At 50.0% G+C, this 27,297-nt stretch overlaps 15 protein-coding genes across 15 annotated transcripts; 9 read left to right on the top strand and 6 right to left on the bottom strand.

Moving 5' to 3' along the window:
- Positions 1–70: 70 nt before the first annotated feature.
- MGL_1164 (uncharacterized protein) lies at positions 71–1,165 on the top strand (the record flags this gene model as incomplete). Its single annotated transcript, XM_001731844.1, has 1 exon — positions 71–1,165. The coding sequence occupies one exon, from the start codon at positions 71–73 to the stop codon at positions 1,163–1,165; it is 1,095 nt and encodes a 364-aa protein (XP_001731896.1).
- A 1,586-nt stretch (positions 1,166–2,751) lies between these two features.
- On the top strand, positions 2,752–4,179 carry MGL_1165 (uncharacterized protein; the record flags this gene model as incomplete). The annotated part of the gene is made up of 1 exon (XM_001731845.1): positions 2,752–4,179. One exon carries the CDS (start codon positions 2,752–2,754, stop codon positions 4,177–4,179), a length of 1,428 nt encoding a protein of 475 aa, XP_001731897.1.
- A 994-nt stretch (positions 4,180–5,173) lies between these two features.
- MGL_1166 (uncharacterized protein) lies at positions 5,174–6,082 on the bottom strand (the record flags this gene model as incomplete). The annotated part of the gene is made up of 1 exon (XM_001731846.1): positions 5,174–6,082. The coding sequence occupies one exon, from the start codon at positions 6,080–6,082 to the stop codon at positions 5,174–5,176; it is 909 nt and encodes a 302-aa protein (XP_001731898.1).
- A 1,236-nt stretch (positions 6,083–7,318) lies between these two features.
- On the top strand, positions 7,319–8,587 carry MGL_1167 (uncharacterized protein; the record flags this gene model as incomplete). Its single annotated transcript, XM_001731847.1, has 1 exon — positions 7,319–8,587. One exon carries the CDS (start codon positions 7,319–7,321, stop codon positions 8,585–8,587), a length of 1,269 nt encoding a protein of 422 aa, XP_001731899.1.
- A 170-nt stretch (positions 8,588–8,757) lies between these two features.
- MGL_1168 (uncharacterized protein) lies at positions 8,758–10,101 on the top strand (the record flags this gene model as incomplete). The annotated part of the gene is made up of 3 exons (XM_001731848.1): positions 8,758–9,390; positions 9,479–9,786; positions 9,828–10,101. 3 exons carry the CDS (start codon positions 8,758–8,760, stop codon positions 10,099–10,101), a joined length of 1,215 nt encoding a protein of 404 aa, XP_001731900.1.
- A 927-nt stretch (positions 10,102–11,028) lies between these two features.
- MGL_1169 (uncharacterized protein) lies at positions 11,029–12,048 on the bottom strand (the record flags this gene model as incomplete). Its single annotated transcript, XM_001731849.1, has 1 exon — positions 11,029–12,048. The coding sequence occupies one exon, from the start codon at positions 12,046–12,048 to the stop codon at positions 11,029–11,031; it is 1,020 nt and encodes a 339-aa protein (XP_001731901.1).
- Positions 12,049–12,866: 818 nt separating this feature from the next.
- MGL_1170 (uncharacterized protein) lies at positions 12,867–14,258 on the top strand (the record flags this gene model as incomplete). Its single annotated transcript, XM_001731850.1, has 1 exon — positions 12,867–14,258. The coding sequence occupies one exon, from the start codon at positions 12,867–12,869 to the stop codon at positions 14,256–14,258; it is 1,392 nt and encodes a 463-aa protein (XP_001731902.1).
- A 407-nt stretch (positions 14,259–14,665) lies between these two features.
- Positions 14,666–15,101, top strand: MGL_1171 (uncharacterized protein; the record flags this gene model as incomplete). Its single annotated transcript, XM_001731851.1, has 2 exons — positions 14,666–14,711; positions 14,752–15,101. The coding sequence occupies 2 exons, from the start codon at positions 14,666–14,668 to the stop codon at positions 15,099–15,101; spliced, it is 396 nt and encodes a 131-aa protein (XP_001731903.1).
- A 213-nt stretch (positions 15,102–15,314) lies between these two features.
- MGL_1172 (uncharacterized protein) lies at positions 15,315–16,514 on the bottom strand (the record flags this gene model as incomplete). The annotated part of the gene is made up of 1 exon (XM_001731852.1): positions 15,315–16,514. The coding sequence occupies one exon, from the start codon at positions 16,512–16,514 to the stop codon at positions 15,315–15,317; it is 1,200 nt and encodes a 399-aa protein (XP_001731904.1).
- Positions 16,515–17,228: 714 nt separating this feature from the next.
- On the bottom strand, positions 17,229–18,713 carry MGL_1173 (uncharacterized protein; the record flags this gene model as incomplete). Its single annotated transcript, XM_001731853.1, has 1 exon — positions 17,229–18,713. One exon carries the CDS (start codon positions 18,711–18,713, stop codon positions 17,229–17,231), a length of 1,485 nt encoding a protein of 494 aa, XP_001731905.1.
- A 1,102-nt stretch (positions 18,714–19,815) lies between these two features.
- On the top strand, positions 19,816–21,117 carry MGL_1174 (uncharacterized protein; the record flags this gene model as incomplete). Its single annotated transcript, XM_001731854.1, has 1 exon — positions 19,816–21,117. The coding sequence occupies one exon, from the start codon at positions 19,816–19,818 to the stop codon at positions 21,115–21,117; it is 1,302 nt and encodes a 433-aa protein (XP_001731906.1).
- A 126-nt stretch (positions 21,118–21,243) lies between these two features.
- On the top strand, positions 21,244–21,792 carry MGL_1175 (uncharacterized protein; the record flags this gene model as incomplete). The annotated part of the gene is made up of 3 exons (XM_001731855.1): positions 21,244–21,266; positions 21,414–21,567; positions 21,775–21,792. The coding sequence occupies 3 exons, from the start codon at positions 21,244–21,246 to the stop codon at positions 21,790–21,792; spliced, it is 195 nt and encodes a 64-aa protein (XP_001731907.1).
- Positions 21,793–23,845: 2,053 nt separating this feature from the next.
- Positions 23,846–24,718, bottom strand: MGL_1176 (uncharacterized protein; the record flags this gene model as incomplete). Its single annotated transcript, XM_001731856.1, has 1 exon — positions 23,846–24,718. One exon carries the CDS (start codon positions 24,716–24,718, stop codon positions 23,846–23,848), a length of 873 nt encoding a protein of 290 aa, XP_001731908.1.
- A 558-nt stretch (positions 24,719–25,276) lies between these two features.
- Positions 25,277–26,485, bottom strand: MGL_1177 (uncharacterized protein; the record flags this gene model as incomplete). The annotated part of the gene is made up of 3 exons (XM_001731857.1): positions 25,277–26,166; positions 26,232–26,348; positions 26,461–26,485. The coding sequence occupies 3 exons, from the start codon at positions 26,483–26,485 to the stop codon at positions 25,277–25,279; spliced, it is 1,032 nt and encodes a 343-aa protein (XP_001731909.1).
- Positions 26,486–26,819: 334 nt separating this feature from the next.
- Positions 26,820–27,236, top strand: MGL_1178 (uncharacterized protein; the record flags this gene model as incomplete). Its single annotated transcript, XM_001731858.1, has 1 exon — positions 26,820–27,236. One exon carries the CDS (start codon positions 26,820–26,822, stop codon positions 27,234–27,236), a length of 417 nt encoding a protein of 138 aa, XP_001731910.1.
- Between the last annotated feature and the right edge of the window lie 61 nt (positions 27,237–27,297).

Raw genomic sequence — 27,297 nt, forward strand, 5'->3', positions numbered from 1 at the left:
ATTCAACCGCTCAACTTGAATGTATCTTCAAAGGACGTGCATTAGTAGGGGACTACTGAACACTTCAAGAATGCACTCGACGTCGAAAGTATCCTCTGTGCCAGAAATGATGCGTGCTGTTGTGATTGAAAATGAAACAGGTCCTTCGAGTGCATTGCGCATAGGACAGGTGCAGACGCCTAAATTACCGATGCACGTCACGACGCCCCATGTACTTGTGAAAGTGCGGGCGTTTGGCCTGAACCGAATGGACCTTCTACAGCGGGAAGGACACTATCCGGTGCCACCCGGAGCAAGCAAGATCCTTGGTGTCGAATTTAGCGGTGAGGTGGCTGAGACGTATGACGGCAATGGCAGCCCTGGTACAGCCACACAACTGAAAGTAGGTGATCCGGTCTTTGGCCTTACACATGGTGGCGCATATGCGGAGTATGTGACTGTGCCTGCATCGATGACATGGAAGAAAGACGCGAGTATGAGCTGGGAGCAGGCTGCGTCTATTCCAGAAGCGTACATGTCAGCGTTCCAAGCTCTGCATACACTGTCATCACTCAAACATGGCGAAGATGTGTTGATCCATGCAGGTGCATCTGGTGTGGGCCTTGCCGCTATTCAGCTGGCCAAGTTCCTTGGTGCACGCCATGTCTACGTTACAGCTGGTACACCAGAGAAAATTGAACGATGCAAGCAGCTGGGAGCCACAGACGGCTTCAATTACAAGACAGAAGACTGGGCGGATCAACTTAAGCGGGCCACAAATGGCAAGGGCGTCGATGTGATTATGGACTTCATTGGCGCATCTTATTTCAACAGCAATCTTGCCTCACTTCGTCTCGATGGGCGAATGACACTCCAGGCAGTCATGGGTGGCTTCAAGCTGCCGGAAGGATCGAACATCCTACCCCTGCTCATGAAGCGTCTGCGCATCGAAGGAAGTACCCTCCGAAGCCGCTCGATCGAGTACCAATCCGACGTAGCGCGCGACTTTGCTCGGCTCGGCTGTGTTGATGCACTTGTCCGTGGCGCACAGCCTGGTGAGTCCAGTGGTCAAAATACGTTGCGGACGATCTTGCACAAGGTGTGGGATTGGCACGATATCAAATCCGCACATGATGCCATGACAGCGAACCAGAATATTGGCAAGATGGTCGCAGTGATCTCTTAGGTCTACATCTATAATACATTCAGTTATGCAGAGAATTCCTTTCGACTTGACGCTCCTGAGGTCGGGGCAGGTTCACGCTCAATGCCGGAGGACGTCAGACTCGTACGGTAGGTATCCTCGATCGTGCCAAAAAGCTGATCTAAATTGTCCAACGCGTCGCGCACGGCCGAGATTGCCGTGGTCGTTTGCTCTGCACGGGTGTAAGCACGGGATTTTTTTCGCGATAGTTGAGACGGTCGGGAATATAGGCGAAGAAAAAGTCAGGAGGAACAATTGGTTTGCGTATACATGTGAAACCCACATGGCCCAACAGGGCTCGAGTCAACGTAAAAATCTCATCCCGGAAATAAATCAAGAGTGGAAGGAAGAAGAAAAAGAAAAAGACGAGGGAACGAGCTGATACATACCATACATCTGGACTCGCATATGAATTTTGTTCTCTGAAGGGTGTGGCAGCCTGAACGCGTAAGAGAGGTTTTGCTTTCAGTTCCCCAACATACGTGTATCCACAAAACTCGACTCGTGGACTGTCATGTATGGTCAATACTTTGATCTTTCACGATGTCCGGCACTCAGACGCCATTAGGCATTCGCGAAACAAGAAACCGTTCCCGACCACCCCTCATAAACGAAGAATTCCATTTGTTTGTAATACACCCTCATGACCTTTAGGTCTCAGGACAATACAGTAGAATCTTTGGAGCTTCGAGTGGTTCTTGTATCGATGCCATGCAATCCATACGTACTCTTTCATAAGCATGTATCGAAGGGCATTGCCGATCGTGTGGTCCTCATCCATAATGCAAAATGTAACAGATGTGAATTCGGTATCATGTCCAGGCAGCTAATTTAGTTAGAAACGATGCTCAAGTTTGACAGCTCTGAACCACGTACAAGAGTAATTTTCCCGCGCACGGCATTCGCATCCAGCTCGTCCGCCATGGCAAGAGGGAAAAAATTGCGTTACCAGTCAAAAACATTTGGGTCCTCGCGCTCCATTGAAGAGGGGGTGGAAGAAGAATATTTTTTGATGCTGCTCAACTTCTCTGGGCCAGTTCAACCGAAAAATTGTGCTGACGCGAATGTGTGTCTCTGACAATGCTGACAAAGCAGATGTCAGGTAACGAGCCGGGACCAACACTTGTAGAGGTGTCAGATTCCATCCATATCAGGGGTGCAAGCCCAGCGTCATGTCCTGGAGACTCGGGAAGAAACTGAAAGAAGGTGGCGTCTTTCCATTCAATTTCAGCTCATCATCATCATCGTCATCTCCCTCAAATAATGACGAAAAATCGAATCTACACTTGGCCGATCCCAGTGGTTCCAGTCCATTTGCACCACACTCACAACCAAAGCTAGGTGCGCCAAGCGCTCGCGCGATGGCGGGATCGACGTCAGCAGAGATGTCGCTCAAGCCACCACCAATCACAGTAGCTGGAATGAATACGTCCAGATCAGATATGCTGACAGTGAGTGTGGTCAATGCACGGGGACTTTCGCTTCCGCCCGGTATATCCATTCCACATGAACAAACGCCTCCATCAAGCTCGAGCACCTCGTCTAAAGCCATGTTACGATACCGTCAGATGAGTCTTCCTTATGTGGTTTTAGAATTCGACAAGAATGAGGTGCTGATCCTCGCGTCTGGAGGCACTCTTGAGACACCGCAGTGGCAATTCACTGCGAACTTTGATGTGTCTCGCAAAGGCGAAGTCACGCTGCATTTATACTTGCGGGCCGAAATGGTCGAGCCAAAAAAAAGAGACGGGTTGTCGACACAGAGATTGGCCCTCGATCCCAGCAAGACGAGTGGTGATGCGAGACCGAGCGCTACCGAACTCATGGGCGGCAATGACGTATACCTAGGCATGGCCAAGTTTGTGCCTTCATTTGATCAGACACGTACGCTCGATACATGGCTTCCACTGCATGGTGGGACAGGCGAAATACGTGTACAGATGGCGTTCAAGTCTCAGGTTGGCACCTCGCTGAACATTGAATCATTTGAATTGCTCAAAGTGATTGGCAAGGGCAGCTTCGGAAAAGTGATGCAAGTCCGCAAGCGCGATACATCGCGCATATATGCCCTGAAAATTATCCGGAAAGCACATATTATCTCACGATCTGAAGTGACACATACACTTGCGGAGCGAACGGTCCTTGCCCAAGTCAACTGTCCGTTTATCGTGCCACTCAAGTTCTCATTCCAAAGCCCAGATAAGCTATACTTGGGACTTGCATTTGTGAATGGCGGCGAACTTTTCCATCACCTTCAGCGTGAGGGCCGCTTTAGCGAGGCTCGCTCACGCTTTTACGCAGCCGAGCTTTTCTGTGCTCTGGAGCATTTGCACAGCTTCAATGTAATCTACCGTGATCTGAAGCCTGAAAACATTTTGCTCGACTATACCGGCCACATAGCATTGTGTGATTTTGGCCTATGCAAACTTAATATGGGTGACAAAGAAACGACGCACACGTTTTGTGGCACACCTGAGTATCTTGCGCCTGAACTGCTCCTAGGTCGTGGCTATACAAAGGCCGTGGACTGGTGGACTTTGGGCGTTTTGCTTTATGAAATGCTCACAGGACTGCCGCCCTTTTACTCCGAAGATGTCAATGAAATGTACAGGAAAATCCTCCGTGAGCCTCTTACATTCCCGCCAGACGTTCGCGAAGACGCGCGAGATCTGCTGAAAGGTCTTTTGCAGCGCGATACGTCGGTGCGTCTGGGGTCGCCACCTGGTGGTGCGGCAGATATTCGCAACCATCCATTCTTCACCAAATACATCGATTGGGGACTGCTCCTAGCAAAAAAAGTCCAACCACCTTTCAAACCTGGTGTTGTCTCTGCTTTTGACACGTCCAACTTTGATCCTGAGTTCACAAGCGAGCCTGCGCTGGATAGTGTTGTCGAAGACGGACATATGATTAGTGCTGCGGTCCAAGAGCAATTTGCTGGCTTTAGCTATACGGCTGCTCCTGAAGGCGCGAGTGGCGATGGTCTTTGGCAATGAAAGCGATGGCCATGTTGGCAAATCAGTTTTTTTTTTTTCCTTGTTGATCCCTTTTGCTCTATATTCAAGCGCTGTCTGTGTGATATATATGTATACATTTATCTATTTGGTTGGGTCGTTGGCCGTTGCTTTCGCTCTTGCCCTCACCACATGATATTCAATTATTGTCAAATTTTGTTCCATTTTCGACATTCAGGTACATGGTGTCCAAGTGATCTTGAACCCTCCTTGCGCTTATTCCCTCCACATCTACGTATAGATCGCATCACAGGGTAGATTTGCAATTATGTTCAATTGCGAATATACATCAAGTGTGACAAGCGTATTGTTAGACTTATCCGTAGCCATGCAGTCGAGTCTGTACGCATGCATACTTGCTTGCATGTTCTTGTTGCCTACTGTTTATGCCCAGTCGAATCAGATAGGCTTCACTCCTGTGACAAGCGTCAGTAATGATTACTACACACCCAAGAAAACGTTCACGCCGGTGACTACATACTCAACAGTCCCAAATCCAAGCACCACAACCATTAATGATAAGGGCCCAACAGAGGCACCAGGCAATTATACTTTCACATATATGGTACCACAGTCTACCATGCATGGTTCGCCGAACACCTCCATTTCGAAGAGTCTCTTAGATCATGGCCATGGACCCGCAGCAAGCCAACTGCAGCCTGATCCTGGCGCGCTACAAACTGCTCATGGCGTGGGCTTGGGCGATGGTGCTCAAGATATCTACCCTACCCCTCTAGCTGCTGTTCTCTCATTCATTCTCGGTGTCATTATGACTTTTCAATGAGTCGGTGGCGTGATCTGAGGTCTCAACGAGAATGTATTCATGCGAATCCACGCTCCTCATTCATTCCTGTGTACATCTTTCACCTTGCTTCCATTAGCATCCTATCTTTGCTCACGTATCGTTTGTATTGACCATTATTGCATATTTTCCTTTTTTGGTTGGATTGCCTTCGCAAGACTATGGATAACTAGTCTATGAATACGAAGGCTGTGGTGATGCCTGGTTCGGTGGCGACAAAGATGATCCACGCGTTACAGCCACAGACTGCGAAGGATGGGAGGACTTTCCACCAGCGGTTGTAGGAAGCTGCGACGGGGCTCCTGCGTGAATTGCCGATGCAGCTGCGAGCATGCTTTGAGACGTGGGCTTTTCCTCGAGCATTTCATACATTAACACAAAGTTTTTCGAAACCTTGTCCCAAGAACCTGGGTCAAAGAACACATACGCGCCGCGTTCGTATGTAGGAGTCTTTTGCAATGGCTCCGTGTTTGGATCTTTGGTGAGCCACAAATGCAGGCCCTTATGGTATCTCCAGTTCCGTGCATATAGTTCCTGTGCTGCCATTTCCTGAAGTGCATCACGAGGCGTAGAGTAAAATATGAAGAACAAAGTTTCGTCACTAAAGCTTGCGACTTTTGTTTGGGCGGGGGGCGGTTGCACATGGTAGCAGCTTGGCAGCTGATACGCAGGTTCCACTTGCGACGATGCCACAATTGGATCCTGCGTCCATGGGGTGACAAAAGATGCAGAAAGTGGATCAGTTGCATCAAGGTTCATTCCAAGTGCTTGCAAATTGCTGCCCATACTTAACATGGCCACGTCGGGATCCTGTGTCTTGATCAAATTCACGAGACCAACAAGGCCGAATCGATCCACAGGCGAAGTAAGAACCTGCTGAACAGGCAGATGCACGACCTCTCCGCCAGCACCATACATGGCAGCTGGGCGGTGGTGACGATGTTGCTGCTGCTGTTGCACAGTGTCATGGCTGGATGTCAGCGCAGGAATGTCCAGCGACGGAGCACCTTCAACGCTTGCCCCGCTGTTATCAGCACGTAGTGCTGCCTCATGCGACATGCGTGCAAGGTCAGCGCGACTCATCGCATTTCGCAGTTGTGTGCCCTGAGGTGGTTGAACCCACATATTAGGTGCACGAGCGGAAGGATTTGCCGGCCCCGCTGCAGGGGCCGGTGAGGTTGGTGTATGAATAGTTTGTTTTCGGAGTTCTTGAGCAAACGTTTGTCGAGACTGGGGTTGTGGGGGCTGTTGTTGATGCTGGTCAGCATGCCAGGGTGTGCCATGGTCAGTGCCAAGCGAGACATTTCCGCTTTGTGCGCTTCGTGAGTCCTGTGTTGTATGTGCACGATTCAGCGTGGGAAACTCTTCTTGGGAAAAAGGAACGGGTGCATTAGTGCTAGTACCGCTAGCAGTACCACCCCCCCCTCGAGACATCATCATTGCGGAATTTGAGACACCGGTGCCAACTTGACTTGCGTAAGACGAAAACATATGTCCTGAGTTTGTCCCACTTGCACTGGTATGCTGGGACCCTTGTGAACCGAGTGCTGGAAAATCAGCTAGATCCAGTCCGGACGGATTGGACATGGCCACCGAGGCATAGCCAGGATGCGCTGCTGACATGGTTCCAGCACCTCCAAAGCTCATCGACGGGCCCGATGTTTCAGATGTGGTTCGACTTGGCACATAAGAACGCATGCAAATACAATCAATACGTACCCTGAGCTCATAGGATGTGCAGCACTTGCCGCGTTGGGTGCGGAACCCCGTAAAGACATGTAGTTGTGAAGTCGGGGTTAACGAGCAATTATGTGCGCCCAAAGAATGATCTGCTGTGCGGCGACAAGACGAGCCAGTGAGTCTGTTACTCAGACTTGTTACGAAGAACCTACTAGGAAATTCATGTAACTCGTCATCATCTGCCAACAACAGAAACAAACATGCAGGCTGAGGGAGGGACCCACGCAGTTTGGGTGTGGACAATTATTTCGTGCTTCCAATTCCGAGCTTCCCCTCAGTGTTATCAAGACCGTGCCACCACTACCGCAGCGTGACAATTGACGATGGCGGCACCAGGACCACCGAGGGAGCAGATTGCAGAAATTTTCAAGAGTTTCAAGAATGCGCATAAGCTGAACAAGGTGTGCTTTGACTGTGGTGCGAAAAACCCAACATGGGCTAGTGCTACATTTGCTGTCTATATTTGTCTCGATTGCTCGTCTGTTCACCGGAACATGGGCGTGCACATCACGTTTGTTCGATCAACGAATCTTGACTCATGGACTTGGCAGCAGCTTCGCCTAATGAAAGTAGGTGGAAATGGTGCGGCTAGTGACTTTTTTGGCTTTTCCCCGGTGCCAAATGCATTGTTGGCGCCTTCAACAGAGGGGAAGACACAAGTATACGTCCACTGTGGCTCAGAAGTATAAGGAAGAGCTACATCGTCGTGCTGCACAGGATGCTGGACCCCTTGGTGTTCGCTCTGCATTTGCTGTGTCAGGCGCTTCTTCCTCTTCCTCCGCCGGCGCCGCTAAGGGAGGAGGGAGCAAGACCACTTCAGACGACATGGACTTTTTTGATGAGTGGGACTCAGCGATAACACCTACTACAACAGCTCCAGCAACGAGTCAAGAGGTTCCAGCCCCTCCTATTGCAGATGTAGATGCCGGTGCCACGGCGGTCCCCATGAACGAGACAACGCAGCCAAAGCCCCCGTCATCTGCTGCTACTTCCACTCCTGCTGCTGTGCCGCGTCCGGTCTCATCTGCATCTTTGCGTGCCAAGGCCCGTCCCGCAAGTACGCTAGGTGCTGTGCGCTCTAGCGGCGGTACTGCTTTGGGTGCACGACCTACGAAATTAGGCCTCGGCGTGCGTAAAACCAGCGTGCCCGTTAACTTTGACGAGGCTGAGCAACGTCTGAAAATGGAGCAGGAAAAAGCTGCACAAGCCGCGAAAGAGGCGCAGGCTTTGGCAGATGCAGACACGGCGACGAAAACACCACCAGCAACACAAGCCCAGACATTGAATGCCGAGAGTCTCGAGGGTTCCAATGGCGTGCCTGGAACAACTTCAGCCCCGGTCAAAGCATCTCTATCGAAGGGCAAGGGTGCCGCCAATTTGAAGAATAATGCTGGCGTGGATCGTTTGGGCATGGGATTCCAGCGTCTTGGACTTGCTCAGGCACGTACGAATGCATCGTTGCAGACCAAATCGACCACCTCACCAACCGATGCAAACGAATCGAACTATGCGCGCCAGAACTTTGCATCCCAAAAATCTATCTCGAGTGACCAATATTTCCAACGAGGCGGCTACGATCCTAATCTCTCCGCAGAAACGCAAGCACGTCTTGCAAATTTCCAAGGTCAGACATCCATATCGTCAAATCAGTATTTCGGTCGGGACGAAGAGGAGGAAGATGATGTGCCTGCACAAAGTGACGACTTCTCTGACTTGGAGGCATCTGCACGAGCGTATTATCGAAAATTCATGTCAAATCCAGATGTGCAGAACGGTCTGGATAAACTTCGCGCGGGTGCGCTGAAGCTGTCACAATATCTCGAGGACATGAGTCGAAATGGAGCGTGAAGCCATTTCACGGGCGAGCCACCTCTCCGAGTACACGCCTCCATAGGAAGCTGAGTTGTGGCGTGGTTGCTGATTTCTGTCCCTAGTCGAGTTTATCTAATGTGGGAAACGACGCGTTTAGTGAGTTAGCGAAGACATTATTGTTCGTTCACTTGTCCTTGAGAGCCATCATGTCGACGTTCGGCAGTACTTATCGTGTTTCCACATTTGGAGAGTCACATTGCAAGGCTGTTGGGTGCATAGTGGATGGTATTCCGCCTGGTCTTGCTGTTAGCGAGCAGGACATTCAGCGACAACTCACTCGCCGACGCCCCGGCCAGAGCTCACTCACCACACCGCGCGACGAGAAGGACAAAGTCGAGATTTTGTCCGGTACGGAAAAAGGGGTCACACTCGGTACACCCGTTGCTATGATGGTACGCAACCAAGACCAGCGCCCGCATGACTATACGGACGTGAAGCTCGATGCCATTCCTCGGCCTAGTCACGCCGATTATACGTACTTGGAGAAGTACAATGTAAAGGCAAGTAGCGGCGGTGGACGAAGTAGCGCGCGTGAAACGATCGGTCGTGTCGCCGCAGGTGCATTGGCAGAGAAGTATTTGACGGATGTGCTTGGTATTGAGATCGTGGCTTTCGTGTCGTCAGTGGGCCATGTCGGCCTATCTACGTACGATGCGGACGATGATGAAACGCCCCTCAGGAATGATTATCTGGAGCTTTTGAACAACGTCACACGCGATCAGGTCGACAGGGAGAATGTTCGTTGTCCAGACGCTACCACAGCGGAAAAAATGCGTGCGGTGCGTATAAGCTTGAAACCAAGGGGAGCTGACACCCATGCTTTCCCGACCCCCATGCCTCGCTCCGTCCCTTATTTGACTCTCACAGCGTATCATGGAAGCAAAAGAAAAAAACGATTCTATAGGAGGCACAGTGACCTGTGTCATTCGCAACGTCCCTGTTGGTCTGGGTGAACCATCGTTTGATAAGATGGAAGCGAAGCTTGCACACGCTATGCTGAGTATACCAGCGACCAAAGGCTTTGAGATTGGGTCCGGATTCCGTGGCACTTGTGTTCCTGGAAGTAAGCACAATGACCCATTTGTCGGAAAGCCAGATGGATCTCTTGGCACATCGACCAACTGGAGCGGAGGTATCCAAGGTGGTATCACCAATGGAGAACATATCTACTTTCGGTGCGTACCCTGCGTCTTTGTGCACTAACCCCATAATGCAGCGTGGCATTCAAGCCGCCGGCCACCATCTCTCAAGAGCAAAACACAGCTCGCTACGATGGAGAGCAGGCTGTGTTGGAAAACCGCGGTCGCCATGACCCATGTGTCGTGCCCAGAGCCGTCCCCATTGTCGAGTCTATGGCTGCAATTGTGATTATGGACATGTTTCTCGCGCAGTCTGCTCGCAAGTCGGCTGCAAATAAGATTGACCCTGCCGCTGTGTCGGCCCTGCCAAACAGCATGAAAAAAAGAAAGCTGCCATCGTCAGACGCATAATTGCGCATAGCAAGATGTATTTGATTTTGGTTGTATTGTTCCCATGTCCCGCATGTTTAGGTTGTTTTCCTTGTTTAACTTCTTCCTGGTATAGTGAATATACTTTTTTTCGCGTAGAAACACGAACGACATGCGCATGTTCATTGATGCGTGAGTAGTTACTTCTTCTTGCCCTTCATGCTTGCGCGTCTTCCATCACCTGCTTGGTTAGTGGGATATATTGACACGATATATACGTACCCTTCTTTGGTGGACCCTTTCCGATTGCCCGCTTCCGTTCCACATCAGCCCACCTTTGCGTTTCCCTGGGGTGTACAAGCTTTCCAAACGCTGGTTCTCCGGCAAAGATCGTCGAGAGCTTGAATTGAGGCGGGTAGTATTTGAGCATAGAATCACCAACGAGTGCCTTCTTTAGGTATTTTGCTCCTGTACGCGTATTGCTCTGGTTATAGACATTGCCGAAAATCTGGCACCGCAATGCATTCAGCGCTGCGAGAGACTTCGCTGACACGCCGGTCATCTTCCTATTGACAACGATCGCTCGCAACGCTTGGTAGCGGATGCATATCTGGTGACTAGAGGCTTCCTAACGTTCACGTGACCAAACAGCCGCGCTGTCCACTTTCATGCATGCATCGGTTCAATAGCGTCAGTGGAGCTTGTGCTGAGTGTGCTCCACGTGTGGGATCCCAATCATGTCAGGTCAACGTTCACGCTATCGACGGCAGTCTCAAAACAAGGACCCGCTCTATCCGCGTATGACCCTTGCAACTACTACCACAAAGAAATGTGTTTAAATCTGTACGAAGTGAAAAAGAAATGCGACTGTAGGTCGAAACAATTAGGGTTAAGAATATAGGGTAACGATGTATTTACCAACTTGTTAAGCGGAAGATGCTTGTCAAAGTAACGGTCGATTTCAAAGATTCAAGGCAACATCGAATTTTGTTCGCTTTGCTCTGCAGCACCCGAATATGCACCGTGCCGAGAAGCCTGCATATCTGTATCACCAGGGAGACAAGCACTTCCCATAATAGCAGGCTCGGGTTTCGGTGCATCATTTGGCAGTGGAGAGGCCTCCATAGGCTGATGCTGGACCTTATCTTCAGTGAGAACAGGGTTAGCAGTTGGCTCAACCACAGCCGACGGGGTTTCCTGACTCGGATGAGGCTGATTCGCAGCTTCATAAGATGGAGCCGCATCTGCAGCCGCTTGTTGATTTTGCAAGTTAAAGTGAGAGAGCTCGTCAGCGTAGTCTTCAGGATGGTCTTCCGAATCCTCTGCATCAGAGACAATACTTTCATCGTCAAGCAGGTCGTCATTCCGAAGCACAGGAACAATAGGACCTGAGATCTCATTCGCATCTTTGCCCTTGCTCTTCGATGACTCACGCGCAGGTTCTGACGCCGGCACCTCAGACGACAAGCCTTGCTTGCAAATTTCTGTGTCCTTGCTGTTTTGCGATGACATAGTCATTGGTTCACTAACATGTTCTGGCGTGGAAATGGCCTTCTCATCGTCCTTTTCTTCATCTCTGATACCAACAAGACGCACATTCTGGAATGCCTTTTCACGGTCTGAGAGCGTGCTGTTGATGGAGCTAAACATAGGGCTCCAGAAAATCCTTGCGATTATATATGAGGCTGAGACAAAGAGTAGAAACGCGAACGGTATTAAAACGCAAACAAGAGACGACACCGGCACTCTTGTACCGGGAAAAACCTGAAAAATATATTTACCTTCGTCCGACACCTTTTGGTTCCTTCCGTAAGGCGTGTATGAGTTTGCGTTGAGCCTCTCATTGGGCACGATCGCTGCATAGCCTTCGGGCACCGGTTCATTAAAGTGTTGAAGGGTTGCGTTGAGTGAGGCTGGGGCAGCATGAGCTAAGGCCACCATCACGGCACTCAACAAGGCAGGTGCGACGGCGCCTGCAACAAACGACATCCTTGGGATGGCGTCGATGTCCAGCAAGGCAGAATAGAAACGGTTCGGTTAACAACCGGTTAATCACGCCTGCGCATAGCCTAAGGGTCAAACGAGGTTAACATTATCTTAGTTTCCCTGTGCAGATTCGCTAATAAGATTGTGCAGGGAAACGAATTTAATTGGATCCGAGTATAAGGACCGTTTACTGTTTTGGTACAACAGTTACAGCTAGGAAAGCGTACGATAGGCTACAAAACGAGTGTGGAGCGCGGAGTTGTTTGGACGGTTAACTTGGTTTATAGATGCACAGCGCAGCACGTTGCAAGTATGGATCAGGGCCACGTACATGCCACATGATGAATAATAAACTAGTTCACCCGTATGCATTCTGAGGTACGTTAGGTAATCTCTTGATTTTATGAACGAATAGGGACAAATCCTCTTTGCTGTGCGAATTTGAAAGTCGATGTTGATTCGCACGGATTCCGAAACTTCGCTTTGGAGGTTGAATTTGGGTTGCCCGAAAAGTGGACCTTAGCGAAACCCAAAGTAAACAAAACTTTGGGGCATGGATGCGAGTGTTGGGCAAATGCCAGGAAAGCGATTTTGGTCCGAACTTGCATGATCAGAAAAAAAGTTTATGTCGACCCAGTGTGCCTGAAATGACAAAGTCAAATCAAAATGATGAAGAAAGTTTGCGTGGAAGTTTATCACTACCTATCTCCTCTACCAGCATTCCCTTCCGTTACATGTACCCACTACTCCGTGGTTAACTTGCCCCCTTTACTGCTCATTTGTTAGTTGAAACTGCTTGAAGTAGGCGTACAAGCCGGAACATGCAAGGTTTAACGAAAACTGAATATGTGCAAGAGGAAACGGATCATCAGCCCTGTCCGTCTAGCGCAACATACGATACACATGGAGTGTCACATATTGGCGAAGTAGCAACATGGGACTCATCACCATTGTATCCTTCCAAGAATATCATTGAATTCTCGAGCAGCGGTGAACGACGACCCACTTATGTGGGCTACATCAAATCGCCCGCTGATGCGATTCTACTCCTTGCGGCCTGTGACCTTCCAGACAATGTCAGAAATCCGAACCTTGGGCCTCCACCACGTCGTATTTCTCGGCGTCTGTTGGATGATGAACGCGCGTCTCTGATTCGTTCTGGAGCAGTGTTCGTGTGGGATGAACGTGAAGCAGGCATGAGGAGATGGACTGACGGCCGCTGCTGGAGTGCTAGTCGTGTCAGCGGTTGTTTTCTAACATATCGCGAGCTCGAAGTCCGGAAAAAGAACTCCGACACCTCCAAGGATGGACCGCGTTCCAACCTGTACAAGTCTGAGGGTCTCGTCAAGCAGTCCTTTAGTATTCGGACGTCGTCCAACCGTAAACTCCATGTTATTTCGTATTTTAACAAGGATGACATCAAGTCAGGCTCCTTGCAACGGGTGAGTACAGACCCTAGAATTACCGGAACTGGCATCGATTCGTGGAATGTGCAAGTTGATGATCAAGAATATGGAGAGTGGATCAATCGAGAGTCTGATTTTCTACCGAAGCATATCATGAAATCGCAGCGCTCGCGTGAAGTTTCTTTACCGGAGGCAGCGGTCCCTTTGAAGCGGATGTCCTCGGATGAAGAGTCCCTTGCTACGGTGGATGATCGTGATAATGCTAGGACATTAGTTCCTCTGAATTGGCGCGCACAGCCAGCGGCTCAGTTTGCTTCAGATATGCGCTATGCTCGGCCTCAGCGTATGAACATATATTCGGATGAACCTCTACCAAAGCGGTTCCGATATGATATTCGTCCTATCTCTCCATGTCCACCCCAATTCGCCACGTCAAGGGGTTGGTCGCCAGCGTACGACTTGGCGTCGGTCGCCTATCCTTCATCGTCGTCGTTTTATGAATCGCAACGTGTTGTACCAATTCCTTCTAGAACCTACTTTTCTATTCCCTCGTATGCACCCAATCCCGAAAGACCGTTGCTTCCTTCTCTATGCTCGACGGCACGAACCTCTGAGGCTGAGAAGGGTACGTTGGAAGCACTGGCTAGTCTTCGCTCTAATTCCACGAAAGTCCCTCCCATTACGGCGCTGGATCGTGTCGATCGCTCTGCATCTGGCATGTATCCTGCTTCCAGGGTTCGTGGCCGACCTGCCCCGGTCTCTGTGACAGACCGACATACCCTCCAAAAACTGAGTGTTCCTATGTAAAAAATAATCTTGCCTATACGCAAACAAACGCAATGCCCCATCTCTTTTTATTATCATGATCATAGACTAAACCCCTGTTCTACATGTGATTGCCTCATGATCATCGTAAATATTAGAATGTTCATTATATGTTAACGCTGAGCATGGAATTTTGGTTCCCCTTGAGAAGAGAGCGTGTGAGAATATGCCACTTTTGCATTTTTCAAGAAACCATGTTCTTGGCCCTCTACGACTGTTTAATTACCAAATTCTATTGGTTATAAATTTCCCAATAAAATGCATCTTTCGTCTAACAAAGGACGCGTGTCGGGATACGAGCTCGCTTTGCCAGCCCTCTCCCCCCGAAAAGCAAAATTAGGGATGTGTTGATCTCGTAACAAAAATACATCATACACTAGGTTGCGACCATGTCTTTAAGACAACATATTCACCGAGAATATGCATCTGCATACCGTACGTCTAAGATTCTCTTACAAATATCTAGCTTATCCAGTTGCGCAAGAAAAGAAACGAAGATACAAACCCGGTACTGTGGCGCTACGCGAAATTCGGAGGTATCAGCGGTCAACTGATTTGTTGATATCTAAATTACCATTTGCGCGAGTTGTTCGTGAGGTGGCAGATGAATTTATCGAAGAGAACTACGATTCGAGTGCTAGCGCGGTGGGCCTTCGTTGGCAAAGCTCTGCGATTTTGGCTCTGCAAGAAGCAACAGAGGCATATCTTGTACATCTATTTGAGGACGCCAATCTTTGTGCGATCCATGCTAAGCGCGTTACGATAATGCAGCGTGATATTCAACTAGCTCGGCGCATACGAGGAGTATGGGGCGGTATTGGATAATCGTACAAGAATCGCTACGTGAACAGCGACGCACCGCCCCGTGCGCGTAAAGCATGCATATATATGTTGACTTATTACATTTTTTCTTTGTTTGATTCCATTCGATGTACAAAACGTTACAAAAGCAGGCGTGGCTTCTTTCGCTGTACCCAACTGTCGAGGGAACGCCAGAAAAATGCCACTAGTGGCTTGTCGGTGTGTCGCTTGGTCCTATCAACCTGTATCACAGTCAGTGATCCTCATGCCTCGCATTCTAAGGTCGAAACGTACTTGTAAATGTGTCACGTTCCAATCTTTGACCTGAGAAGATGTTGTCTCGTTGTTCCATCGGACATACACACCCATAGCTGAAAGATTAGTACACCCAACTCGTGAGGCAGGTCTATGGCGATCAAGAAACATACCATTGCGGAAAAGGTCGCGAGGGTCCGTCCATCGATACGACTTGAACTGCCAAGCCTGTCCTGTGGTAAATACAGCAATCACACGACTCCATGGATCTTGTTCAGTTCCAGGAGGACCATTGCCAAGTCGGTTCACAGCCTCAGCACTGTCGACAACGAGAATACGTCGCGATAGTGTACCGGTATTGCTGGATGCTGCGTGATCATCCGCAGAAGGTGCTCGGATTGACACGACCAATTCAGGAATACCACCGGCCTGCTTCCTTGCTTCATCTGGGTGAATGAAGACGCCATCTTGCAGTAAGGCCTTGACGTTAAACATGTTAATCAAGGCTGTGGGTGAATTGGACAATAAAATAATGGGATCTTGAGCCCGTGATTTGCGTGCACCGTGAGAAGATGCGGCTAAGGATCGGGACGATGCTGCAGATGCAGATGAAGATGATTTGGGTGGCGGCGCATTAGACCGACGCTTTGCTGCCTCGATGCGCGGTCCAATGATCGTACGCAAAACTAAAAGGTCTGAAGACGCGCGTGTGTTGAGAACACTGTCATCGACTTCACTGGAAAGAGAGCCACGTAAGACATCGTCTCGGTCCATGAGGACAATTTCGTATTTAGAGCGAAGGCGACGAACAAATTCTGCGTCCTCAGGATCTGGCACATAGGCGGGTCTGCCGGGTCCATTCGATATCTTGCGTTTTTCCAGCGTCTTCGTATCCACCGCTCCTTCGTACGATGCCTTGGATTGAGACGACTCCATGTTAGACACAGCAGGTCCAGCAGCGCCAATCTCCTCATTTGGGCGAGCGACAATGCCTTCCCAAGCGTCACGCTTTCCTAGCAAGTAATCTAGCACTGCAGACCTTTCAAGTGCAGGAAGTGGCACCACTTCAGCTAGTGTGGCATTGCGTAAGTATGCACCTGTACGTTCATCGCGCTGATGAATTGCGAATACGAGAGCAAGCAAAGGCATGAACTCATTTGGTTCAGCCTCTGGTGTCAACATTGTCTCTCTGTGTCGAGTCAAAGAATCTCGTGACCGAAGAACTCGAGTTATGCAGTCCGCAGGGAAAACGATGTCGGAGGCGTCGTTCGATTGTTGCAAGGACGTCTTGTCGATCCCATGGAAAACAATAGATCTAACATTCTCAGTGCTTTGCACAACCTCGCCCGAGCCGCTCTGCATGCTTACACATTTTAGGGGGTCGTCACCACCAGCTTTTACTGCTGCACGCAAAGCTAGCAATGGGTCCGGCAACGTGACGCTCTCTTGCATGGGCAACAGCTAAGACGACAGTCACGCAGCTTGGAGATGAACGCAGGATTGATTGTGCTCTTATTACCACCGATTGCTGCTGTGGAGGTAGGCTTTCTCACAATCTAGTAGCAACCACAACTTTTCTAAGAATTGGCATGAAACATAATCTATTATACTACTATTTTCTGACACAAAGGGGGCATGATTACGATGTCTATGACACTGACGCTTTCAGCGCCAACTGAGACGAACGGCCATCATTTCAATGTGAAGGAGAAAGGTCGTCGATGAAAAAGGGCCTATGTTCAACGCCCACGGCTGGCAACAGAGCACGGGGTGATAGGCGCACCACAGCGCTCACGACGAGTTGGTGTGTTACTCGGATAAAAGCACGAAGGATATCGAGAACTAGAAGCGTGCCTTTCATAGAAGAGTGAGAAACTCGGTTGAGCCGCAGGCGAATCAAAAATGGGCCACGACTGTCCACACGCCAGTGGCCCAACATGCAAAGAATGTGAAGGAGGAGAGCGCGGCAGCCATGCGATTCAACAACACGAAACTCTCGGTGTGTTGCCATTGATGGAGTTGGTACAATCGCACCGAGTCTGGGGGGTACTGGGCTAGAAACTGAACACCACGGTGTTCTGGACCAAAGACGTTCGGCTCCAGTGTGATAGAATGAGTCGCAGATGCTGAAGGTGAATATCGCTGCAAGAACTGGTTATGTGCGTGCATTGACAGCGCGAACGGTGGGCCATACGGATGCAGCCCTGCTCGGTATGATGCGAATGACGGAGGCGACCATGGGGAAAGCAACATGCCGTGGTCATCAAGGCACCACCCACCCAGAAGCCAAAGCCACGGCATCCCTAGAAAGCCATACCAGAACATGCGTACAGCGTCAGGATCAGCGATGGCTTTCTCAGAGGGAGGATGCAAAATTGCAAATGGTATACGCTGATGCCTAGCATGGCTGGGTCGGCTGAGCGACATGGAGTTCGAGACGTCTGCGACGTGATCTTCTTCTACCCCACTGGACGCATGCGCCGCAGGCACATGAGCTTCCAGCCTATGCATTTCAGCCAGGTGGAGCGGACGTAAACGAGATCCGCGCTTTTGGGGGAGCGGCGTGGGCATGTCCTGCGGTGGTGACCTAGGAGACATCGAGACACCCAGACCATGGATCTCACCAGGCGAGCCGCGAGGTAGACCAGGTATAGTGGAAAGAATCGGATCATTTTGCTCGCCATGAGGGTCTTCATCTCCGAAGTATTTTGATACAAGCTGTAATGAGCGTAAAGGCGGTGAGTGGGGCTCAGCGGAGGGTGGTGCAACATAGTCCACGGAGTCATCCACAGAAGCTAGTGGTTCCTCAACATGATCATCTAGAGAAGGGGTATGATTTGTCGACTCATGCATCGGTTCGAATGCATACATGAGTCCGGGAAACCATCGGTCCAGGCCCCCATGAACAGCCATGTGGTCTTCAAAAGAATGCGCCGATGAATGTGACATTGAGCGACGACGTGTGAGAGGCTCATTACTCGGGACCACAAGCCCTAAACCTTGAAGACGAGACTCTCTCGAAGATGAAGGTGGCTTAACCAAGTTGGGCGATTTGGGTGGTGGTGGCGCATGAAAGAGGGGGGACGTCGTCGTAAAAGGATCGTGAAAGTGCCAAAAACCAGATGCATTTGCGTCACTTGATGTCGTAGCTGAAGTAGCCATGTCAGAAAACATAGGCGAGCTGCTTGATGGCGGAGAGCTCAAAAATGTCGTATGACTTGATGGATAATGTTCGTAGCGCTCATACCGCGGAAAATACATGCCTTGAAATGTGGGTGCTTCACGATGCGAGGCAGACATACGCCATGGATGATGAGATGATGAAGCTGAGGGCGCAGAAATCTTCGCATTGTCCGCAGAGAATCCGTGGGACGAAGTCATAACAATAGGTGCAGGTGAGCGCCGATGCCACAACAAGTCCGAGCTCGTTTCAGGCGTGGTACAAGTGAAGGATGTTGGCGGTATTGGCGAGAGGAGCGGGGGGTGTGGAGAATTCGTGCTCCTTCTCCTCATTACTTTAGAGCTAGAAGATGCTTCGCGAGGGTGTATTTCACAGCCATCACGTATGTAGCCGAGGCCTGAGATCCGCCGCCGAGTTTTTGTCCCCTGTAGCGGCGCTACGGGTTCCGGCAAAGGCGCCGAGACAAGCCTCTCAGTCCTCCGCGACGGTTCAGCGGACATTCAACGGCAACTATCCGTCTGATCAGGACAAAGACCCGTGCCGTGCTTGTCAAACCCGAAAAAAACTACCCAAAAAAATATGCACAGCACCGGCCAGGCGTTGAGTGTTGTTGACGGCGAACTTGTTGATGTGGATGCACGAATTAAGTGAGTCGGTGCACGTGAGGAATGTTTGTCGGCTGCCCCACACTCCCGATCTCAAGTCGGAGTGGAGGGAAACTGTGTGTGTGTGCGTTGCTGATTCAGACTGCGCTGCACGAGATACGTGTGGACAGACCTGGAATGACACTCGGCACCATAAATTCGTTAACCGTTAGATGCGCCAACGGACAAAACTGAATACTAAGAATGTACTAACGACCATGTCAAAGTTACGCTCAAATTATAATGTTTGTGCAGCAAATTAGGTATCAATGGTTCGCCTACCGGAGACGATGTGTTGGCAGAGTCGATTCCCTTCAACAGTCTAGTTCAAGAGCAACCAACTTTGTGGGATCCGTGTATTCTCGCAATGGCAATCTTAAGAAGCCGAATGTCTTTCTTCTCGTGTCCTTCAAGTAGGCTAACGACAGCGGAACAGGAAATCAAAGAAACGCCTCACCCCTCCACGTCAAGTCCGCGGAGCATTCGTGGCGTAACATTGCGTCACCAGGTTCACGCGTAACGGGACAACTAACTCGCTTGAGTAGGGGCCCGTGTGATTGCGCCACACTAATGTATGCGTTATTTTAGGCGACCCTGAGACATATAAGTAGTGATTGTTGAAGCAGTACACGCTCTCACCACACTGCCTATACTGATTATGTCCGACCAACAACTGTTGCAAATTTCGCCATCCTACTACGCTGTGCCTCCAGAGCAGCGACCCTCGACTGGCACAGTACCGAAAGACGTCCAAGAGAGCCATGAAAAGATCCCTTTGCTTTTCCAGCCGACAGAGATCACTTGCGGGAACAAGAAGATGGTACTAAAGAATCGCGTTATTGTTTCACCAATGTGCATGTATTCATCGGTTGATGGCTTCCCAACTCCATTCCATCTCGTGCACCATGGCCAGTTCGCACTTCGTGGTGCTGGCGCTATCGTCGTTGAGGCATCCGGTGTCTCACCCGAAGGGCGCATTTCACCACGAGACCTTGGCATTTACAAGGAGGAGCATGTTGCTGCGCATGCATCGCTTGTATCCTCGGTCAAGAGTTTGGTGTCGGGTGTGCATATCGGTATTCAAATTGTACATGCGGGTCGTAAGGCATCAACATGGCCGCCATATCAGCCACAACCATCGGCAGAGCACGCGAATGTGCCGACCAGTGAAGGTGGCTGGGAGGACAATGTTGTTAGTGCATCGGCGCTTCCTTTTGATCACACACATGTGACTCCCAAAGAATTGTCGCTGCAACAAATCCATGAAGTAGAAGATGATTTTGTCCGTGCGGCTGAACGTGCATTCCGCGCGGGTTATGACTTTGTGCAGATCCACTCTGCTCATGGCTACCTTGTTAGCTCATTCAATTCGCCTTTGACCAACAAGCGCACGGACGAGTACGGTGGCTCATTTGAGAACCGAACGCGTCTACTTCTTAACATTGTCCGCCGTATTCGCCAGCAATTCCCTGACCGTGGTGTGTGGGTCCGCATCAATGGTACAGATGGTCTACCCGAGGACTCCAAGGATGAGAGCTGGACCTCCGAATCGACCAAAGCTGTCGCGCCGCTTCTTGAACAGGCTGGAGTTGACATGCTCGATGTGAGCAGCGGTGGCACTATTGGTTCTATCCAATTGAGGGCCTCTCCAGGTTATCAAGTCCCAGGTGCTATAGCTGCCAAAGCTGGTGGTCTTCAGCGTATGCGCGTTAGCTCTGTGGGTGCGCTGAATGGAGGAACCCCAGAAGATCCTTCGCGTGAAGGCCTATTCGCTGAGAAGGTTCTACAGAGCGGCGATGCTGACTTTATTACGCTAGGTCGAGCCTTTCTCCGAAACCCATGTTGGGTAGAGGATGCGGCTCGCAACCTTATGGGAGTGGATCCAGTGTGTGTTCTGCAATATGGCTACGCATACCCGAGATTGTCTCCACGCTCTAACACTGACGACAAGGGCCTGTAGTCAAGTTAAGTTGATAGGGAAATAAGATAGTTCCGAAAGAATTTTTCCACGTGGCGATTGTTTCCCGGATTTCTCCTTAGTTTGCCTGTGCCGAAAGCTACGTTCTACTCCAGCCACCAAACCATCATGGACCCAATTGTGTACAAGAAGTATGTATTTCTAGGGACACGCATATAATTGAACGGCATACAAGTGTATGCTTGAAGCTTGCTTGCATGTGGGTTTGGCTAAGTGATGTCCCTTCTTGCACGCGTCTGCGTTATAATCTGAAATTCAGACACTAACAATTTTTCAAGCAACAACATCCTTCAGCGCCAGCGTATCTACCAGTCGGACCTGCGCCCTGTCTACCAGCGTCTCCCTCGTTCCGGCCTTTACATGGGTATCTTCCAGATCTTTTTCTGGGCTGGTATCGGCGGTATCACCGTTGGAGCCTTCAATATGATTACGGTACGTCATTTTTAAAGCCATATCGTGGTAGTGCCAGGTTAATAGACGACTAACCCGCGGCCTGACAGGGAAAGAAGCATTAAATCAAGAGCATGTTTATCTTTCCCCCTTCCCCCACATTGGCATGAAGATAGCGATGCTTATGCCAGTTCGCTGAGCTCCCGCTCCTTGTGCAATGGACTCGTTTCTCTCTACCACATCACTTAGCTCGACCTTCTCTCGTAAGAGCGCCGCTAGTTTTGAATGTACCAGAAGCTGTCGGCCACGTTGTGTTTCAGGGGGTCACGTACTAGTGAACGGGTTTATAGTCCAATGTAACGCAATGATTTGATAGCTCCGTTCGAGACCCTTTGGAGAGCTAAGAACTATGCTCGTAGTCTTCTTGAATGCGGACTGCATATGTACTTAGGGATGCATCTGTACTCAAGAATCAAGAACCGTAGCGGGGATAAAGTTGAAACGTACGTTTGTTTACCAATTCGCCACACGTATACGTGCGCATGCCTAGTAACACACTAAAAATTCGTACGACCTCGCCTATAGCATCGGATTCCGTCACCTCGTCCTAAAAAGTTACACCCAAGATCAACATGCAAGAAATCTACAAAAATGGAAGGAGTACCGAGCGATCACTAGTAATCACCAGTCAGAGTCAGACGCGATGACGGCAGAGCCAACATCATCCAAATCATCCGCAGAATCCGTCAACTCATACTCGGTACTAGGCGGAGTCTCAATGCTTGCAACTGCGTGCTGTAGTAAGCCCACTGTAATGGGAGCAGGTACATGCGCGTGTGCCGCGGAGGAAGCTACACTTCCTGTGCTAGCCGTCGTGCTAGTTGAGCTATTACGTCGATGCATTGGACGCCGAACCATAGCGCGCCGAGTTTGAGTCCCACGCGTAAGCGGATTAGGGTGTAGTATACATGTCGTTCGAATCGTATCTCCCGACGGAGCGGTCACGTTTCGCGAGAAGCTTGGACATTCAAAGGTTCGTGCAACGCAGTGAACAGCAAGGCGAGAAAAGGCATCATCCACTTGCCAAAGCAATGAGGATGGTGCACGGCGCAGTTCAAGAATGGCTGTTTCTTGATCACTGGTGTCATGGGAAAAAATCACACGCGACGTGCCAACTGTGTCGCGAACAGGAACATGGATGGTTTGTTGGAGCCACGAGAGGATTTCCCTTTGCACTGCAAAAATAAGCTGTTCAGCAAACGTCCCGACAGCAGGCAACGGAGTGGAATGGTTCAAAAAGGACTGCGTATGAACAGCATGTTCATAGGCCAGCAACGATTCAGGGCAACGTAAACGCGCACGAATAAAATGCTGTGCTTCGCGCAGACTTAACGTGAATTGACCTTTCATGGCCGAGTCTAATTCGAAGCCTGCGGCACGATGTGATGGTGTCGAAGTATCTTCCACCGATTCAGACGAGCACTTACTCAAGGATTCGAGGGCGCGATCTGAAAACGTCGAGCGCACTTGGTTTGGTACCGGGAAAAAGTCGCCCGGTCCCGGTCGAACTGTGTGCGGGTTCCAAGCAAATCGTCCTGCGTGTAAGACGCGTTGCTTATTTACATACCGTTCTCTGTGCGCCTTTCACGCCGCTTACTTACGATACGACTTGATACCAAGCCGTCGGTTGATCGAATATATCCATCCCGGGTCTGTCGAGCTGTTGAAGACACAGGCACACTCACTCTAGGATTACGAAGAATGGCTGGCATGCTCATAGGCACCGGCCCATCGTTCGCAGACGGTCCACGAGAAGTACGCGCATCAAGAGCACGATCAAGACTGGCAAGATTTAGCCCTGTATGCCGCACATTGCTATCAGGATGTTGCGTTTGATGCAACGCCACAGTTAAATCTGCCATCCTGCTCTCAATAGACTCGTCTAGACTTCGGTTTGAAAGTTTCAAGCAGGAGAGGAAAAGAGATTATCCACGTGCTCGTTGCTACGTCAGTTTCGAAAAAAAAATGAGTCACTGTATACATTTGGTAGGAGTCGCCCGCGTGGGAGTTACATATAGGAATAACAATCTGTTCCACTAGTGGGAACAGAAAAGTAATCCAAACAAAAGACTGGCAGGTTGCAAGTAGGCCATGCATACCATCTACCATAACACCAGATCAGCGTAAATGAAGAGAGAGGTTGGGCGGTCACTCATGAACTGGAAGGAGAGACATAGTCGAAGCGAAAGGGAGTCAAATAAGGAGGTAAAAGAAAGCCGCAGAGAACAATGCAGCATGAACTGGGTATGAAGAAATCATATCACCTCGGGATGACGAAACTGTCACCCGAGGAGTGGCGCCTCACACTCAGTCCAAACTGGGATTGCATCGCTTCCTTGTGGTCATACGGCGATGGAGTCCGCGAGTTATCGAAGGTGCGAGAGTTCGCGCGCGATTGGAATGTGCTGTCGAAATCTGTGCCCATGGACGAAAGATCTTTGGCATCCCAATTGGAATGACGTGCGCCCACACTAAATTCGAGGTCTTCCTTCGTGATTGAGTCCCAAAACTTGTAGACCATCATGACTGCCAACAAGGAGCACAGAGTGCCAAAGAATGTGCCATCGATGTAGTGCTTAACGCTTTTGCAAATTTGATTGTTGAAGCCGTACTGGAGAATAAGGCCAGCAGTGAAGGCCAAGCATCCCAAGACAATGTCATTGATGGGCCAAAGTTCGTCTAGGGTGCGAAGCACAAGAATCACTTGCGAGATCACATAGATCGCAACCATGATGATCGGGAATGCAAATTCAAAGAACCATAGACCACCTGTACCATTGATACTGTTGGTAAAGGTTTGCGAAGAGACCAGGAATGCGATGAGCCATATGATGAAGGAGCTAATGTACAAAGACAGGAGCGACCAAAGTGTTCCGTCTTCAAAGAACTGGAAGCCAATGAAGCCATTCAACATCAGAATCCAAAAAAGGCCCGACTTTAATCCAATGTAGATAGACGTGACCCATAAATATGCGCCTGTATGAGTGGGAATTACTGCCGAGTCGAGGAACATCACAAGGAACTCAGATACACAATATGTATAAAGAAAAAAAAGAATTTCCTTACGCCCAACAGCTGTGTATTTTGAGTGCACATGCCAAAGCATAATGAACGTCATGATAATGGCGGCCATATGAATCAAACATGTCGCAGGTTGGAAAATAATGTTATTGTTTATGTCGATGTTGCGCGAATAGCACTCTGGATATAACCCCGTCCCATTCGGTCCTAGAAGTGGGCAAGAGACCATAGCAAGACCTTGGCAGGTACCATCATAATTTCCAAATGAAAAAGGCATACTACCGCTCGGACGTCACCACGTACAGAGCGGGAGTGTGGACGGTATGCGTAAATGTGCTCAGTTCTCTCGTTTCTGAAAGCCACATACATGCCGCCGGATTATTTGTCGGAGGCCCTACTGGGCCAAAATCTGTAAATAGACAGACGCACTCATGTCGCAATGGACCAATAGAATTATGACGTCACCTGCACACTCACGACCCTCGCATCACGCGTGGACAGTAGGTCGATTTGTGTGGATTGGTAGAGGCGGACGACTGAAACGCCCTTGAAGTCAGATGGCAAACGGCATGATCATGCCCTATGAAGTGTCAGCTCTTTGCGAGGCTAGCTGTAGAACCTAAGTTAGGAAAAAAAAAAAAGAGCAACGAGCCCGCGAATGTAGTGCACGTTAGGCCGTTGGGTACTGCGCACGTCCTTCCAGCGATCGCAAGTTTTCTTCCTTGGCGAGCAATTCCTGGCGTTTCTCTAAAATCTCACGTTGAATGCGAAGTTCCACTTCGCGAAGCTTTTCTTCCTCACGACGCAACTGGTCTTCTTTCAGACGAACACTCTGATTGACGAGATCTTCGCTTTGGAGCGAACCATCAGCAGCGTAGTCCGTAGGCATGCCGCGCGACAGTTTCTCAGTACGGTAATTCTCGTACAAGAAGTCGTGGGTGATTTCCTTCAGATCATTCAGATGCGAGCCGAAGATCGAGTTTCGCAGACGCACAAAGTCGCAATGATCCGGATTGTATACCTCGACTGTACCCCATGGATAGGAGCGACCCAGCGTGACGTCGCCTTCAGGCGTTGTCACATTGTCCTCTGAGCCGACAATGGCAAATGGCAATAACGAACGCAATTCACTATTCTCTGCGATTGTGTCTGGGTGATCTTCTTCCGCATCGTACGGGAAGTTGTAAATGGGGATGCCGTAGTATTCAATATCCTCCATCACACGCTTGCGGAAATCGAGCAATTCACTTGGAGTCATTGTGTCGGACTTTCCGATAACGGGGATCACATTCACCCTTGGGCTCAGCCGCCTCATGAATTCAATGTCCATCTCGCGCAATGAATGGCCTGTGGGTGCGATAAAGTACACGAGTGCATGCACACGATTGTCGCGGAAGCGTGGGTTCCGACGGATCCGCGATTCCTCAGACAAAATGTCATCATACTGACGCTCAATGAACGCGAGAATCTCGTTAAACATGTACTCGTTGTCAATGCTGTCACCAAAGCCGGGCGTGTCGACAATTGTCAAGCCAATGCGCAGCCCCTCCGATTCCACCTCTGTGTAACCATGTAAGTTTCTATACGCGTTGTCTTCGCTTTCGCACGCACACACACACACATACCAAGATTAACGGGCTGGATTTGCAAGCCTAGCTCGACATGCGCCGTTTGGGCATTGTCCGAATCCTTGTGTTCGATCACATTCTGTTCACAAAGAGTGTTCACAAAGGTTGTTTTGCCTACACTGTGAGCATCAGCCATAATTTGCACCAACACACTAGCACGCAAACAAATACACACACGCGAGCGCGGGTATGTACAGCGTGTGCCAAGAAACAAAGTATCACGTACCTGTACCACTTGCTCCAACAACCATGAGACAGAAAGACACTCCCTTTTTCACAGGACGACGTCGCGGCTCCATTGTGCAAATTCGCTCACACAAACTTCTCTCCGTGTCGTTTCGAGATGAGACACCAGAGTCGTGCCCTGTCTGTTTCCCCCGCTCGGGTGGACGCGCTGGACCACGTGCACCACGCGTATAACCACGTGACACCCGTGCGCCGTGCAGCCCTGATAAGAGCGATTGAGGACCACGTAGTTGTCGGGTGTGTGTCGGGGGATGAGTCACTGTGCCAAGCCTTCAGGTGGCGCTTGGGCGCTTTGTCCATCGTCTTATCAGTTGCAGGATCAGAGACGTCGTCTGAGCCATGACTGCTTCAGCTCAAGCATTTACACGCGCATTGCCAACAACCAATGACCAGAACAGCGATGCAACACTTTCTTCTATGATGGCTCTGCAGCAAGATATGTCCGGTCCTCTCGCGCAGGAAATCATTAGCATGGACGGGACGTCGCAGCCGTCTCATGGCGGTCGGAAACGCTCTATCTCGTTCCCGGACTATCACGCACACCCACGTGTTCTCCAGCCATTCAATACGGACACAATTCGCATCTTGTTGCTGGAGAACGTGAGTCAGGGTGCCGTGAGTATGTTGCGCGAGCAGGGTTTCCAGGTCGACTTCAACACAGGTGCTTGGTCCGAAGACGAACTGGGTGGAAAAAATCGGCAATATCACGCGATTGGTATCCGCTCGAAGACACGTCTCCCCAAGTGTGCGTTTTAATCTGCGCATCAACTTTTGGTCGTCGGCTGTTTTTGTATCGGCACGCACCAAGTGGACGTAT

The sequence above is a fragment of the Malassezia globosa genome (genome assembly GCF_000181695.2).
Source record: "Malassezia globosa CBS 7966 chromosome Unknown mgl_sf_2.1, whole genome shotgun sequence".
NCBI lineage: Eukaryota > Fungi > Basidiomycota > Malasseziomycetes > Malasseziales > Malasseziaceae > Malassezia > Malassezia globosa.